The 17,622-nt window shown below is 28.7% G+C and overlaps 1 protein-coding gene and 1 long non-coding RNA gene across 3 annotated transcripts; one reads left to right on the top strand and one right to left on the bottom strand.

The window, feature by feature from the left end:
- LOC145954336 (uncharacterized) lies at positions 1 to 3,919 on the bottom strand. 2 transcript variants are annotated; one of them, XR_014431540.1, is made up of 3 exons: positions 2,910 to 3,195; positions 1,377 to 1,628; positions 1 to 100 (listed from the first exon to the last, which is right to left on the bottom strand). It is a non-coding gene; the product is annotated as an uncharacterized LOC145954336 (long non-coding RNA). The 2 variants fall into 2 exon arrangements; XR_014431541.1 differs by lacking the exon at positions 1 to 100 and having other exon boundaries at positions 1,193 to 1,628; positions 2,910 to 3,919.
- A 4,554-nt stretch (positions 3,920 to 8,473) lies between these two features.
- Positions 8,474 to 15,942, top strand: LOC145955014 (disease resistance RPP13-like protein 4). The gene is made up of 2 exons (XM_083069710.1): positions 8,474 to 10,158; positions 15,918 to 15,942. The coding sequence occupies exons 1-2, from the start codon at positions 8,474 to 8,476 to the stop codon at positions 15,940 to 15,942; spliced, it is 1,710 nt and encodes a 569-aa protein (XP_082925836.1).
- Positions 15,943 to 17,622: the final 1,680 nt, after the last annotated feature.

Genomic DNA, 17,622 nt, shown 5'->3' with positions numbered 1-17,622 from the left:
AATGTTTTACAAAAATCAAGAGCCATGTCTTTTATTCTTTCCCTGGAAACCCAACCCCATTGAGACTATTTTTCTGCATAATACCTCATTACTAAAGATTCTGCAAAAAAAAGTTAAAAGCACGACATTAACATGAACTAGTATCAAGAGAAAAAGCTAAAGGAAACACTAATAAAATAAAACATGCGCTAAATAAAAAAAAATATATATATATATATATAACAATGCCAAATCTAATCTCTAACTGTATTTTAATAATATATTAAGAAAAATACACATAATCTCAAAGAAGAAAAAGAAATGAGAAGGGCTTAAAAAGTTATTTTATTATTATTATTTGTTACACCCTCTATCTCATATGTCATAACACATACAAAATATAAAATTGAAATACCTCATGAAATAAATAAATTCAAAATCCATACAAATAGAAAAGTTCACATTATATCTTAAACAAATAAGATAACATAACTAAAAGATTTACAAAGAAACTAGAAATTGATGTTTTCCACATGAACCAATAGAAACAAAATCATAATTACATCCCGATGTCATATGTCCTATTAGAGTAATCCAACATGAAGCCTAAGCCTCATCACCGACATCTACAGCATCATGTTAATCATCACATGTAGAATCAACATAAGAGCAATAACAAAGACAAAAGAAGTAAAAAAGCATCTCACTAAGGTTCACGATACAGGAATGCAAACCAGATAACCAAATACAACCAAAACATACAAGATATAGTATACACAAATAAACATTATCATCACAATTGTTCAATCATAGCATTACAAATAATAATAATAGATACATTATAACACATTATGCCATGAACACGGACTATATATTATTATACATGTGATGCCAGTAAAAACATCACTTGTGCATTATTGCTAATTATACACGTAAAGTAGTCTAGGAGTATATGTCGGGTCACACCCTCACTAGGAGGGCATACTATTAAGGTCTGAGCAAAATAACTAGCCACGTAAGATACAGCCCATGCATACAAGGGAAAAACTAGGACTTTCCAAATTGAGCTATCCCCAAGGACTGATCTCTAAGCTTTTACACAAAAAAATCTTCCCTAACGATGTATTTCATATTGTACCCTTAAAAAAATACTTTTATACATATGATACATGTCAAATAGACTATATGCATAAAACTTCACATGATCTCATAATTCACATATAACAAATCTCATTATATCATATTCTTCATCAATCACTTGTATACACCCGTATATAGGTTCGTGTACAACTAAACTTCATAACAAAAGAAAAATATCATGCAATCCAGGCAACATCACACAACATTCGCAAACGAAATGGCACCCGACAACACATGTCCTACACCTAGCACAATACCTCCAAAGGACAACGTTGGTCTCTATCTAGACCATGCCCAACGTGACCAAACTCACGTCCAACAAAAACACAACAGAGAGCCCTTGTAGCATCTACACTCGATGGAAGCGCCACAACAACCCCCTAGAGCTTTTGCGCCCAATGAGAGTCATTTCACACCCGACGATAATCATCCCATGCCTAACATGAGAGACTCGGAGAGTTGTCTTTTACTCTCGACCTCAGCAACACTTCGCACGCCTAAAATGGTGCCTGACACCGCATCAGAGCCAACACATTAGAAAAACGCAATTTATGAGTCATGCACCAAATCACCAAAATTCATAATCCAATTCAGTAAACGTGTTCTATAGCATACAATAAATATTCTATATTGCTCAATTTACACATACAACCAATATCTTTACACAATTATCACAACAAGTTCTCTTAAGATTTCCATGGAAACCCACAAGGACCTCAAATCACCCAATTACAACTCAAAACATACAATTAATCATACATTCAAACAATTCATGTAATCAAGAACATGTAAGAAGAAGAGACAAAATAAATGCATTAAGAAAACCCCATAGTATACAACAATGATAAGATTGAAAGTCAATATCACTACCCATCATATAATTCCACACCCAAAACGAGATTTCTCACATCTCCCTTACCTAGATATGCACTAGACGATGGATGCAAGACCTTGAGGTGATTTCCTTTTCTCTCAAATTCTTCAAGCACTAAAGCACTAGCACGTACGTGAAAATAGAATAAGCGTGAAACTAATCAGAAGAAAACGCTCTTTCTAAAACTTAAACCCCCTCTTTAAATTTATAGTTAAATTATTTAACCATAGTTACTAATTCTTTTTCCTTCACTGCTGGAGTGCCATGGCAAGTGGCAGATTGACACTAACCTTGGTCACCAAATGAACTAAGTCAAAGCATTTCAGGCTAATCCACAGTTATAGCTGCTACTGTCTACCATAAACATAACTATACTGACATCAATTTTTAAATCTCACTTCATTTTAAACTAAGACAACAGAATTCATCCAGTTCATTGATGTGACATCAACAATCCCATTATCCATATTAAAGCCACATAAAAGAAATGACATAGCATAAACAATGGAAAATGACAAGAAGTTAGGATCCAGTTGAAATAAAATGAATCTTTGTGTTAATGTTCCTCTCAACTCCATTACTATTGGACAAAACCGAAAGAAGCCAACCTCGGAACCCAACTCTGGTCATTCTCAAATTGTTGAGACTGTTTGCTTATAATTCCATAGAACCCAAATTCCAAAAACAAAAAGGTAACGCGAATATTCATAACCACACATCAAACAATTGCTACTTTGTCAACATTAGCAACAACAGAGTAGACAAACGGATTTTGAAAACCACAACGCAACACCCACTCGAATTTTTCAATGAAAACTAGGTTTCAAAACCCTGAATGTAAAAGTTTCAAATCAAGCTTACATCCTGGAGCTTGCAAATAAAAAAATTGAAATATTGAAATGGAAGATTGTAGAACCTTCAGGTAATCATCACGAGGCCCAAGGGTTTTGGCGAGAGAGAGAGAGGAAGTGCGAGAAGGCGAGCAGCGAAGAGAGCGTGGAAGAAGATTCAGATTGAAAACTACATTAGGAAACATCATTGAACAGAATGATAATCTCTTTGCTTATTTTCAGGTTGCGTTTTACTCTCCACATGTTTCTTCCTTCCTCCATTCGCCGCTTCCAGAACTCTCTTCACTTCCTCTCTCACCCACTTTTCTCGCTACCCATTCTTCTATCCCTTCTTCCTTACCTTTTTTATATTTTTGTTCTAATTACCTGTTATAATGGTTAAGAAACCTAAAATAAAATGCTTTTACTCAACCTTATAATATTTAATATTATTTTTATCATTATTTTTATTAAATTTTAATTTATTTACACTTTCATATAAAAGTTATTTTTGTATATCTTTTATATACAAATTTTAGATTATTTTATCCTTAAATTTTTAGTTAATAAAAAATATTATTAAAAATTAACTAATTTTGTAAATATTAATGAAATTATTTTTGCATATATTTTAATCTATTTTATAACTTTTTTGTATTGTTCGTGTTTAAACATTTACGTTTATACTTATTATAAATAGATAGATTTTCACAGCCACCATTTTAATTTTTATTTTTTATATTAAAATAATTATACTTAGATTTAACAATTATTTATTTAAAAAAAAACTAAAAATAAATATATAAATACAAGAAATGTCTCATTTTCTATTAGTCTTTAATAAATTAAATACATTTCTTAATTAGAATAAAAAAAAGTCTAAATGATTTTCATATTATTATTTTATATATCAGCTATCATTCATAGTAAAATTATTGAGTTATATAATTATAATTATGTTAAAATTTATACTTGAAATATATTTTTTCGATTGATTGGCAATTTTGATTTTTTATATTAACCCTAAATAAGTCTCTTTAAAAACATATGAGTACAATGTTACATACAAATTAATACTTATCTGAAAATATTTTATTTTTCTGTTGAGATAATTTTTTAAAATAAAGCACGATAAATAAGTGGCGAATTTTGAATTCTAAATGTGACACCCTCTACCCCAACATCATTAATAAACATAAACTATATTTATAAAAGATTTTCATAAAATGATATAAAACAATAAGTATCATTGAGTAGAAGATGCACATTCATAATTTTCAACTGTAAGTATCAAATTGTCAAGAAATAATAAAATAAAGATTATAGATTAATCCCAGTAAAGGTGGCAGGGCCTCCTAGTTAGGAATTAACTTATAATCTTTTAGTAAAATTATAATATGACAAAAATACACACTTTCAACATAAATAACATAAAAATTACAAAAGAAAAATAATAATAATTTAACAATTAGTCTAGCTAATCCCGATGTCACATCCTATCAGAGCGAAACCCAAACAGAAGCCTAAGCTTCACCACCAACATCCTCAGCCTCATGCTAATTATCTGCATCATAATTTAAATATACACAAAAATGACAAGGGAGTGAGAACTTCTCACTCAGTTGCAGATATAGAAATAAAAGTTAAATAGCACACACACACGCAATATAATTCACATATATAATCAATCTCACATATATGCTTATGTATAATGATTTTCTTGACTTGACTCACTAATGTATGCATGTGGCGCCATACGGAAGTTCACATATCATCATTGGTGACCCGAAGGCACACCTATACAATTGTCGGTGACCCTAAGGTACACCTATCATTGGTGTTCATACACCTCGTTAGCATATCGTGGGTGACCCAAAGGTACACCTTGTTAGTCGTGGGTATGCGGCCTCAGCGGCACACCTGGAGTAATATGTGCATATGATGCATGTCATACATTCACAGACTCAACCTTTAGCATGTTACACATATCATATTCATATTTCATAATTAAGAATTATTTCAATAATCCAATTTAATAGTCCAATAGTCCAACAGTCCAAACAGTCCAACAGTCCAAACAGTCCAATAGTCCAACAGTCCAACAATCCAACAGTCCAGAGGTTGCTTAGGTATCATATTTTTCAATAATAATATATTAAGATCTTTTAAGTAAAGTAGGAAGCTTAAAAGGTAATATAAGATAATAAGGAGGCTCAGCCTTCCATTTAAATAATAGATTACAAATTTATAAATACTTAGGAGGCTTAGCCTTCCATTCAAATAACAGATTCTGATATGTAAATAAATAAGATATAAAACAAAACACATCAATAATACATATTCAAAGAAATAAACAACAGGCAAGGGATCGGGAGCCAATCCAACAAACAGACTATTTAACAATTATTTCTACACCCCCAAGCAAGGTTTCCCACTCCCCCCCTTACCTGGGTTTACAGAAATTTGGGCAGAAACTCCTCTCTTCTTTCCTTAAAAGGAATCGGAATTAGGGCAGAATCTCTTCCTCTTTCTCCTTAAACAAGGCACTAGAGCAGAACCTCCTTTTCTTTCTCCTTCTCTCTCTCTTACTTTCTCTCTCTATTTCTCCAGAATTTCCTTCTCTCTAGAATTCTAAATTTTCAAAACCTTAGGCCCCTATTTATAGAATTTTTGAAGTTACTATGCACTATGCACTATTCATTAAAATAATATTATAAATTACTATGCACTATGCACTATTCATTATTATATTCAAATTAATTAAAATTTTGAAACGTAAAGAATCCGCAGCCCACGTTTCAGCCGCCCTTCACTGTGCAATTGCATAGTAAAATACTATTCATACATACGTATTCGTAAATAGTAAAATACGTATACATAAATAGTAAAAATATGTATACATAAATAGTAAAATACGTATACGTAAATAGTAAAATACATAAATAAAATACTTATTCACATAAAAAAAATATTTCTTTTCATTGAATAAAATTTGGGATGTTACAATTCTCCCCTCCTTTTAGAAATTTCGTCCCCGAAATTTTTGCAATGGTAAACTCTTTGCATTCTTACTTCTAATTCTTATGCAACATCACTACCTTGTTGATGTACAACTTTTATCAATTTCCTCAAAGGATTTGCTTAAGGAAAGATCTTGACGAATTTATCCAAAATATTTTTTCAAAATATTCATTAAACTTATTTTTCTTATTTATTTTTTCAAAATATGTATGTTTCACAATTTTTTTATTTTATTTTTATTTTTTTCTTTTTATTCTCTTCTTACATCACTCGTTTTTTTCAAAGTCCTTTTTTCTCTTAAAACAGTTAAAAATATGTGTTTCACAATTTTTTTATTTTATTTTTATTTTTTTCCTTTTATTCTCTTCTTACATCACTCGTTTTTTTCAAAGTCTTTTTTCTCTTAAAACAGTTAAAAATATGTATCTTTTTATTTAAAACTTTTAGTGAATTAAATTTTAATTTTTATAAAAATAATACTTGTGATAACTGGTTTAAGCAATATTTTCATTGCTAATCAGTAAGTAAGTATATATATATATATATATATATATATATATATATATATATATATATATATATATATATAGAGAGAGAGAGAGAGAGAGAGAGAGAGAGAGAGAGAGAGAGAGAGAGAGAGAGAGAGAGAGAGAGAGAGAGAGAGAGAGAGAGAGAGAGAGAGAGAGAGAGAGAGAGAGAGAGAGAGAGAGAGAGAGAGAGAGAGAGAGAGAGAGAGAGAGAGAGAGAGAGAGAGAGAGAGAGAGAGAGAGAATTGAGTTCAAACAATACTGGTGTAACTTTTATTAAGTATTACATTACTTAATAACTTTATACTAAATATGAATTTTTTAAATTCAACCATTAAATTATAACTTTATATCACTTTGTATGTTTACATCAAATTTTGTTAAAATTGAACAACAACTTGAAGGTAATCAAAGTGTTTATATTTTATTATATTTTAAAAATGTATATATTACGCCAATTTTGTTTCATAAGAATAAAGTATCATAGCATCTTGGATTAATATAAAATTTTGTATATATGATCTAAGAGTAAATAACTTTCAATCTAATCGTTGGATTTATAAAATTCACATTTAATATAAAAATTATTGAGCAGTGTAATACTTAGTTAAAGTTACACGATGTCGTTTGAACCCTCCTCGTATATATATATATATATTATATATTATTGATTACATTAACTTTAAATTAAGAGACTAAATTTAATTAAAATATTAGTTATAGAAAAATAATAAAGAGAAAATAAATATTATTAATTATTAACAAAAAAATGTAATTATTTATTACATTAAAATATTAATATTTGTTATGATTAGTATTGAGTAATTTGAAATTAGTATATATATATATATATAATTACATTAATGTACAATTAATAAATTGAATTTAATTAAAATGTCAGTTATAGAAAATAATTAATAGTTTGTAATTATTACTAATTAGAATTGAAATAAATATCTATTTATACTCATAATTTATTCTTATAAATTATAAGTTATAAACAAAATGATACATTATACTATTTATTTATTTTTTAATGACAAATGAGCTAATATGATATTTATTGTTATATTATACTATTTTTTTATGACAAAAGAATTAATGGTAACCTTTCATTTTATATTTAAAAATAAAAGTTATAAAGTTTTCTAAAGTTAATTATTGTATATATAAGTTTGTGAAATGAGTTTAATTTTAGAAAAATGATTAAAAGGAAGCTGATAATTAAGTTGATGACGAATGACTTTTTTTATTACAATTTTTTCTTCTCTAGATTTTCTTTTTTACTTTTACTTTACATGTTAATTTGGAAAAGATCAACATATTTCACAAACATATATATTGTAAAAATTTTTTTTAAAAAACTAATATTTTAAATGTAGGTTATATATTTTTAAATTATAAACAATTTTTAATTTTATTTTCTTGAGAGTAAAAAATTACCTGAGGTACCACTTTTTTTTCATGCATAAATTTTATAAATTTATAGTTTTTTTAATATAATTTTTTTGTCAAACATGTTTTTGGATTATTTGCTCTTATTTTTTATAGGAATAATTCCTTGCCAAAGTTAAACCAAAGGAAAAATACAATTCTTTCATGAATTTCCCTATGTTTTGCTCATTAAATTACAAACATATATAGTGCATAACATAAAAAGGCAATTAAAATTTTAAATGTTATATATTTTTAAATTATAAACCTTGTTAATTTTCTTTTCTGATGCTAAAATATCATAATTTCAATTATAAATTCTAATTAAATTTTATCATACGAGTAAGAAATCAAGAATTTTCGACTGAATATCCATTGAATAAATGTAAAGTTATATTAAACTCCAAGTACAGAAAAGAATGGCCTTAAAATTTTGTCATTTTATTCCATGCAATGATGAGTATGTGTGATCAATGCCATACTTTATAATATATTTAAGTGATATATATTTTGGTTCTTTCATCAATTTTTCATAAAGTCACAAAATCTCTCAGCATTGTGGCTGTCAATCTTACCCTGAAAAAGAATGTCTATTCGAACAAATCCCATGAAAGCAGTGCCAACATTGTTGAAGCGGCTGGTGAGCACAGAACGACGTACGGTTGGTGATGACCGAAGAAGAACATGAAAAGTTGAAGGATTTGAAGTCTATGCTGAATAGCATAAAGGACTTGTTTTCCATGGTGAAGAGAAATGAAGACGAGCTCCTTGACACGTTAACAGTTGTGGAAGGCTATCTTCGCAACTCCAACATACGTGATCTGATCAAAGAGAAGGAAGAGATTTGCAAGAGAATAAGTGTTTCAACACAACAGTTGTTGCCAGCTGGTGCTATCCAAACTAGTAACATAGAAGCTGCTCAATCATTAGCAACAAGAGAAACATTTCATGAAGTAAAAGGTTCACTCTCTTCAAGCCCAACACCTCAGGACTTGGAAATGCTTAAGGTTAATTATAACAACGTTCTTGATTATCCTAAACGTTGCTTATTGTCTCTCTTACTTCTCCCTGATAATGCTGTTATAAAGAAAAGTAATATAATTCTCTGGTGGAATGAAGTTGAAAACATCAATGGAGAGGAGCATGGTATGAAGGTGTTGCATGAGCTTTTGAATAGTAAGTTAATTGTACCACATCGTCGGGGTAAAAATCCTATTGTGAATAAATTTAAAATTAATCCTTGGGCCTATCATATGTTGAAGAGGTCATTGTTACAAAATGGTGTAAAGGAAAATTTAAAATTATATTCACAAATAATAAGCTCATCTCATCGCCATGATTTGTCGTATACAATTTTAGCACTTGACCAACAAAAGGTTAAACTAAGTGATGGATTTGATTTTAAGTCTAACCATTGGAGAGTTGTTTTCAATGTGAGTGCTAGTTATCTTAATTTTGACTCCCAATGGATAACTAAAATGAAGAGTTTGGAGGTGCTTCAACTAGGTCGTTGGTTGCATGACTCTGCTTCACATCATATCGAAGTTGTGAGAGAAGAGTTTCTGAAACAATTGAAGGGTCAAAAGTATTTGAGGTATATTAGCTTTCGTGGGATATCAGGAATATCAAAGTTGCCATCCTCCATTTTTCAACTTAAAAGCCTAGAAACTCTAGATCTCAAGGCATGTCACAATCTAGAAACACTACCTAATGATATTTCATCATTGAGAAACCTTAGACATTTGGACTTGTCTAAGTGCCCCTTGTTGGACAGAATGCCAAAGGGGATTGAAAAGCTAACTAAACTTAAAGTACTCAAGGGCTTTGTAAAAGGTAGTTCTAGCAAGAGTTCCTATAAAATATCACATCTTGTAAATTTGAAGAAACTAGTGCGACTCAGCATATTTATAGAAAGAGGAGCTGTGATCTATAATGAGGAATTTCTAGAGTTGGAAGAGTTGTTTGAACTTAAACATCTCAAAATATCATGGAATGTGTCTGACGTGAGGTATAGTGATATTGATATCAGTTTCCCTTTAAAGATTGAAAAATTGCATCTTGAAGGCTTTCCCGGAGAAAATATTCCAAAATGGTTGGAAGCTACCGTTCTAACTTATCCTGGAAATTTTCATCATATAGATTTTCCTAGAAGAAATTTTCAAAAACATATTTTTGGCGATCCAACTGAAGTAACTAAAGTGCTAAAGATAACAGGAGGAAAACTCAAAAGTTTGAATCTTATGAAAGTTGACTGCTTCGGCACATTTAAGGGAGTGAGCATCCTAATTCTCAAGTACCTAAAGCATTTGGAAGTTGACTTAACAAGTTTACGCTTGTTGTTTCCTTCACTAAGGTATTTTGAAATAAAAAAAAATCTCAAATCATCCGGACGTGGAATGGAGCGAAGATGAAGACAGGTAAAATTAAATATGAAATTCTCCATATATATCTATTTAAAAGAACAATGTTATTTACTTTATTGTGTTTACAAATGTATGAAAGAAAAATAGAAGAAAAAAAAGTCTAATCGATGTAATTAGAGTATAAATTTCATCTCCTTATTAATTGTGTTATTAATGTTATTCTTTTACATATCTTCAACATGTATTATAAACACCCGTGTTATGTAATTAATCAACAAATTATTTAAAATTATATTTAAGTAAACATTTACCTAATGACAAAGAACTTTTAGATTTAAATCTAAGTTGTGAGATTGTTAAAAGTGAAAATCTAATCAAATAATTCAACTTTTCTCACACAATACAACAAACATTTACAAATAATAGTCTATACTATAGGTCACCTAATATTACAGATGAACCTTCTATTAATAAAATGCCAAAAACTAATCTACAACATAAATTAGTTAAACATGTTTTAGGGAAACTTAATTTAATAAATGCATAATCAAAAGAGAATATGAAAGCCATTGCGCTTTTATTTTTAAGAGTATAATTATTCTTTGACGACACAAGATAATATAACTCCAAATTCAACAAAAACAAAAATAAGAGAAGAAACAAATAACTTCAACATATATAGGAAGGAAAGCTTTTGTGTTTCATTCATTTTCCTGTGAATTTGATGATCATGTCTTTTCTTTAGTTAAATGTTCATAGATAATATGGTTGGCAGATGCCCTGCATGAACTATTCGCCCTCTTACGTTGTACTAATCTCATCCATCATGCATTGCCATTCTTTATCCCCTTTATCAAGTACTCTTTTCCTATATTTTTCACAATACTTGCTCTTTGATAAGATCCCTCATTAATTTCCAACAACTTTTCCCAAATTTTCTTTTGAATGACTTTAGGATCCAGGATAATACCAGATGTTGCAGCAACAAATTGTGAGTGCTTAATTTGTACTTTGTAGGCCGATAGATCAATCTTCTATCCTTTAACTTCTGTAGCCAATGTTTTACAAAAATCAAGACCCCTGTCTTTTATTGTTTACCTTGAAACCCAACCTCATTGAAACTATTTTCCTGCATAATACCTCATCACCTAAGATTCTGCAGAATAAATTAAAAGCACGACATTAATATGAACTAGTTTCAAGAGAAAAAGCTAAAGGAAACACCAGCAATATAAAACATGAGCTAAATAAAAACCAATGACGAATCTAATCTCTAACTGTATATTAATAATATGTTAAGAAAAATACACATAATATCAAAGAAGAAAAAGAAATTAGAAGGGCTTGAAGATTATTTTAATATTATTATTTGTGACACTTTCTATCTCATATACCATAACATATAAATAATATAAAATTGAAATACCTCATGAAATAAATAAATTCAAAATTCATACAAATAGAAAGGATCACATTATATCTTAAACAAATAACATAACCCAACTAAAAGATTTACAAAGAAATTAAAAGCTGATGTTTTCCAAATGAACCAACAGAAACAAAATACTAAATTAGTCTTAACTATGTCCTGATGTCATATGTCCTATCAGAGTAATTTAATATGAAACCTAAGTTTCATCACCACTACAAAAAAACACTCATTACCGATGAATTTTTTCCCACAAATAAATATTCGTCTAAAAAATGATATTACAGATGAATTTTTCTGATAAATATGTGTTCATCTGAAACATAAATAGATATTACCCACAACTTTTATCCATCTGAAATTTTAGATGGATGTTACCCACGGATTTTTTCCGTGGGAAAATTATGATGTTTTAGACAAATATTTCTTACGGATTATCGGTCTAAAACATTGTTCGTAAAAAAAATGCAAAAAAGTTTGTCGGTAACTTTAAAAAATATAATGAAAAAAGATTAACAAATTAAATTCTTAAATACTTAATTAATTTTCTCATGCTAATTAATTTACCATACCAACTATTATATATGTAATTTATAATTAAATGATGGTATAAAATGATAATTTACTATTAATATATTTTAATATTATATAGTTAATTTTATTAAAATTGAGAAATATATAATTAGTGAAATGATATTGATGTATGATAGTCTAAAATTAAAAGATAATTTCTTAACATTTATAATAATTTTACCAATTTTGAACTATATTATTTTTAATAAAACAAATTTGTTATTTAATAAAATTTTAAAATAATTTTTTAAAAATATTATTAATAATACTCACAAAATTACCGATATTATTACTGACGGATACATCCATGAGTAATTATTTTTTATTAATAATTTATTTTAAAAATAATAAAATTAATTCATAAGTAATTATGATAAATAAAAATTAAATTAGTTAAAAATATAAGAAGTTCATATAATTCTTCTAACTAAAGAAAAATCTCTAAAAATTTTATTGCATAAGAAAGACATTTTTGTTATGAATATAGATTCTTTTAAAATAAGGTTGTATTTAATACAATTTTAAAATATTTTTTTAAAAATATTATCCACAATATCCATAAAATTACCCATAAATATATCCATGAGTAATTACTGATGAATTTATTCATGGGTAATTACCGACGGATAAATTTGTGGTTAATTATTTTTTATTAATAATTTGTTAAAAATAATAAAATTAATTTATAAGTAATAATGATAAATAAAAATTAAATTAGATAAAAAAATTAAAAAATATATATATAATTCTTCTAATTAAAGAAAAATCTCTAAAAGTACTATAATACAAAAAAAAAATTGTGCTTTATATATAAAAATTAATTATTTTTTATTAGTTACTAATTCTAATTTAATATATATTTATACATTTTAAATATGATTTATTAATTTAACTATAATATTTATTTTTATATATAATTTATTATAAATTTCAATTATACATAATAAAAATGTATCTTGTGAAATACACATACTAAAATATTAGTATTTTTTAACATATAAAAATTATTATTATATTATATTGTAATTTGTAAAATATACTAGAATGAGAGAAATTCAAAGATTATATAAGTATGAAATTGTATAGTTGAAGATGACTTAAAAGAATTAATTTGTACTATTTATACTAATAAGATACATCTACTCTTTGGTAGGTTGTTCCATAAGAACATTATAATTAAGTGTGCTTGACATAAAATAATTTAAGGATGGGTAACCTTCTAAAAAAAATTTAAAAAAAATGTGCAAGTGACAACAAAACACGCTAAAAAGTCTTGTGTTGATTGTGAGATCAATCTTTGATCCTAAAAATGGACGGATATCTCAAATAAGACTACTCATGAAGGATTTTGACCAACAAAGAGTTGTGTGAAGTGTCGTGAAGTAAAGTTGCTGAAAGGTCAAATATGAAGAATGTTACACTAAATAAGAATATTATTTAATATAATTTCAAAATAATTTTTTAAAAATATTATCAACAATACCCACGGATAAATTCATGAGTAATTCTATCATAAGGTTACCCACAGATTATAATCCGTCAATAAATGTTTCAGACGAGCAATTTATAGACAAGTTATTGTCCGTCTATAATCCATCAGAAATAAAGTATTATCCATGAATTTTTTTGGATTACCCACGAATTTTAATTATCTATAATTTTGAAATTTCTTGTAGTGCGCTAACATTCCCAACATGATGTTGATCATCACCTATAGAATCAACACAAGAGTAACAACAAAGACAAAAGAAGTAAAAAATCTCACTCAGGCTCAGTGCAAGAATGCAAAATAGATAACCAAATACAAACAAGACATATAAAATATAACATACACAAATAAACATTATCATTACAATTGTTTGGTCACAGCATTATAAATAATAATAGATACATTTTAACGCATTATGTCATGGATACAAACTATATATTATTATGCATGCGATACTAGTAAAAACATCACTTGTACATTATCACTAACAATGCACGTAGAGTAGCTTAGGTGTACAATTTGGGTCACACCCTCTATGCACTTTTACTAAGAGGACATACTATCACGATCAGATTGAAGTAGTTATGTCACGCAAGATACATCTCATGCACACAAGGACAAAACTAGGACTTTCCAAACCAAGTTATCCCTAAGAGCTAATCTCTAAGCTTTTACACAAAAAGGTCTTCCTCGACAGTATATTCCATATCGTTCCCATAAAAAAACACTTTTATGTATATGATACATGTCAAATAGCTTATATGCATAACACTTCACAAGATCTCATAATTCACATATAATAAATCTCATTATATCATATTCTTCATCAATCACTCATATACACACGTATATAGGGTCAAGTACAACTCAACTTCATAACATAAGAAAAATATCATGCAATCTAGGGAACATCACACAACATTCGTAGTCGAAACTACACCCGACAACACATGTCCTATACCTAGCACAATACCTCTAGAGGACCACGTTGGTCTTTGTTTAGACCATGCCCAACGTAACCAAACTCACATCCGATAGAAACACAACAAAGAGCCCCTTTAACATTTACACCCGACAAAAGCATAAGAACCCCCTAGAGCTTTCACAGCCAACAAGGGTCATCCCGCACCCAACAACGATCATCCCACGCTCAACATGAGAGACTCGAAGAACTATCTTTTTCTCTCGACCTCAACAACATTTGACACGCCTAAAGTGGTGCCCAACGCTGCATCATAGCCAACACATTAGAAAAATGCAATTTATAAGTCATGCACTAAATCACCAAAATTCACAATCCAATTAGTAAACATGTTTTGTAGCATAATTAACATTCCATATTGTTCAATTTACACATACAACCAATATCTTTACACAATTATCACAACAAGTTCTCTTAAAATTTACATGAAAAATCACAGGGACCTCAAATTACACAATACAACTCAAAATACAATTGATCATACATTTAAACAATTCAAGTCATTAGAAACATATAAGAAGAATAAGAAACAAAGTTAGACACATTAAGGAAAAATCCCTCAAAATACAACAATGACAGGATTAAAGATCAATCTCACTACCCATCATATAATCTCACACCCAAAACAATATTTCTCACCTCTCTCTTACCTAGATAAGCACTAGACAATGGATGCAATACTTGGGATGATTTCATTTTCCCTTGAATTCTTCGGGTTCTAAAGCATCCGCGCATGTGAAAATAGAATAGGCATGAAATTGATTACGCTCTTTCTAAAACTTAACCCTCCTTTAAACTCATAGTTAAAATATTTAACCACAATTACTAATTCTCTTTCCTTCAATTAATTAAATAAAATATTAAAATAAAACCTTTAATTAAAACATCTTATTTTATAATCCAAAACATATCAAATAATTAAAGTAATATTTAAAATAATATTGATCAAAACTATTAATCAAAATAAAAATACCAAAAATTAAAATAACATTGATCAAAACTATTATAAAACAATAATGAACTGAAAATAGAAGAATTGAGCCTGCAGGTTGAGGTTTCACGATACTTGTGCTCTTAAGAGACAATAACAGTAGCAATCTTAAATTCAATTCCCTTCTCAGTTAGACAAACCAGCAACCATTTTGTGGAAGCACATACAACATCTTCACCAACCACCTCCATGGATAGTTACTCAAAAACATCCATGACAAGATAAACTAAAGTGGAAACACTACCGTATTTCCACTGTTTCATATTTGTATTTCCACTGTTTCAGATTTGGACTTGCACTGACTCTGTGATTCTTCTACTAATCCACATGTTCAGTTCATATGAGTCAGTTTTGAAATAAATAACTATATTATGACATCAATCAAAAGACTTTTACCAGAATCTTTTCACGAGAATCTCACTATAAATCCCTCTTCTTATGAGAATTTCTTGGGTACCTCCCAAAAGACTCCTGGGCCTTTTTTCCGCACTCTAGAATCATACTCCTTCCTATTATTCTTACCCCTGTTTCAATTCCTAAAGTATGCTTGCTATTGGTTTTGTGGTTTTACATAATTATTTGAATGCTTGAACATTCTATGGCATTGTTGTGATCCTGACTAGTACATAAATTATCTCATACAAGAAACAAAAAGTAATAGTTCATCCAATAACCATTAACTGACTCAAAGTTGATAGTGAATACAATAATGCATTGGACCATTCATTACACACCTATGTATACAAGTTTCACTGTTTATGTATACATTCAACAGAACCAAACACATAAGAAATATCACATTACAAAATTAAGTTCCCACAATAATTAATATTCCGGAATTCCAGTCAAAATCTACAAATTTTATTTTTCTCTTTCACAAAACAACCAACTGATTGATCAAACAATACTTGGATCCCATATTGTCCACTATTTCTATCACTCTAACCACAACTGCCCTTACTTATCAAATTAGCCCCGGATATGCATGATATGAAAAGAAACATCACCCAAAAATTACACATTTAAGGACCTCAGGCACGGTCTCCATCATTGAAAAACCAATATGATTGAGTAACACTATTTTTCATACACTAATTTGACAATTTACTCGATGAATATCACTAATGCTATGTCCTTAGTGTCAATTTTTCACTACTCCCCAGTATCTTCTCCAGCTTCCAGATGACACATCCTATAACTGAAAACCACAGCACAACACCCACTTGAATTTTCAAATGAAAACTAGGTTTCAAAACCCTGAATGTAAAAGTTTCAAATCAAGCTTACATCCTGGAGCTTGCAAATAAAAAAATTGAAATATTGAAATGGAAGATTGTAGAACCTTCAGGTAATCATCACGAGGCCCAAGGTTTTGGCGAGAGAGAGAGAGGAAGTGCGAGAAGGCGAGCAGCGAAGAGAGCGTGGAAGAAGATTCAGATTGAAAACTACATTAGGAAAACATCATTGAACAGAATGATAATCTCTTTGCTTATTTTCAGGTTGCGTTTTACTCTCTACATGTTTCTTCCTTCCTCCATTCGCCGCTTCCAGAACTCTCTTCACTTCCTCTCTCACCCACTTTTCTCGCTACCCATTCTTCTATCCCTTCTTCTTTACCTTTTTTATATTTTTGTTCTAAGTACCTGTTATAATGGTTAAGAAATCTAAAATAAAATGCTTTTACTCAACCTTATAATATTTAATATTATTTTTATCATTATTTTTATTAAATTTTAATTTATTTACACTTTCATATAAAAGTTATTTTTGTATATCTTTTATATAATTTTAGATTATTTTATCTTTAAATTTTTAGTTAATAAAAAATATTATTAAAAATTGACTAATTTTATAAACACAAGATCTTGAAATATAAAGATTAGATATAATACTAATTAATTTAATAAATATTAATAATTTTTAAATATATTTAAATAAATAAAGAAGCACGGAGTATATTAACCCCACCAATAATCCTATTGTAAATATT

Source organism: Cajanus cajan, chromosome 2 (assembly GCF_000230855.2).
Source record: "Cajanus cajan strain Asha chromosome 2, NIPB_CcT2T_4, whole genome shotgun sequence".
NCBI classification, from domain to species: Eukaryota; Viridiplantae; Streptophyta; class Magnoliopsida; order Fabales; family Fabaceae; genus Cajanus; species Cajanus cajan.
Note: the sequence above shows the minus strand (reverse complement) of the source record. Positions and strands in the feature narration are given on the sequence as shown.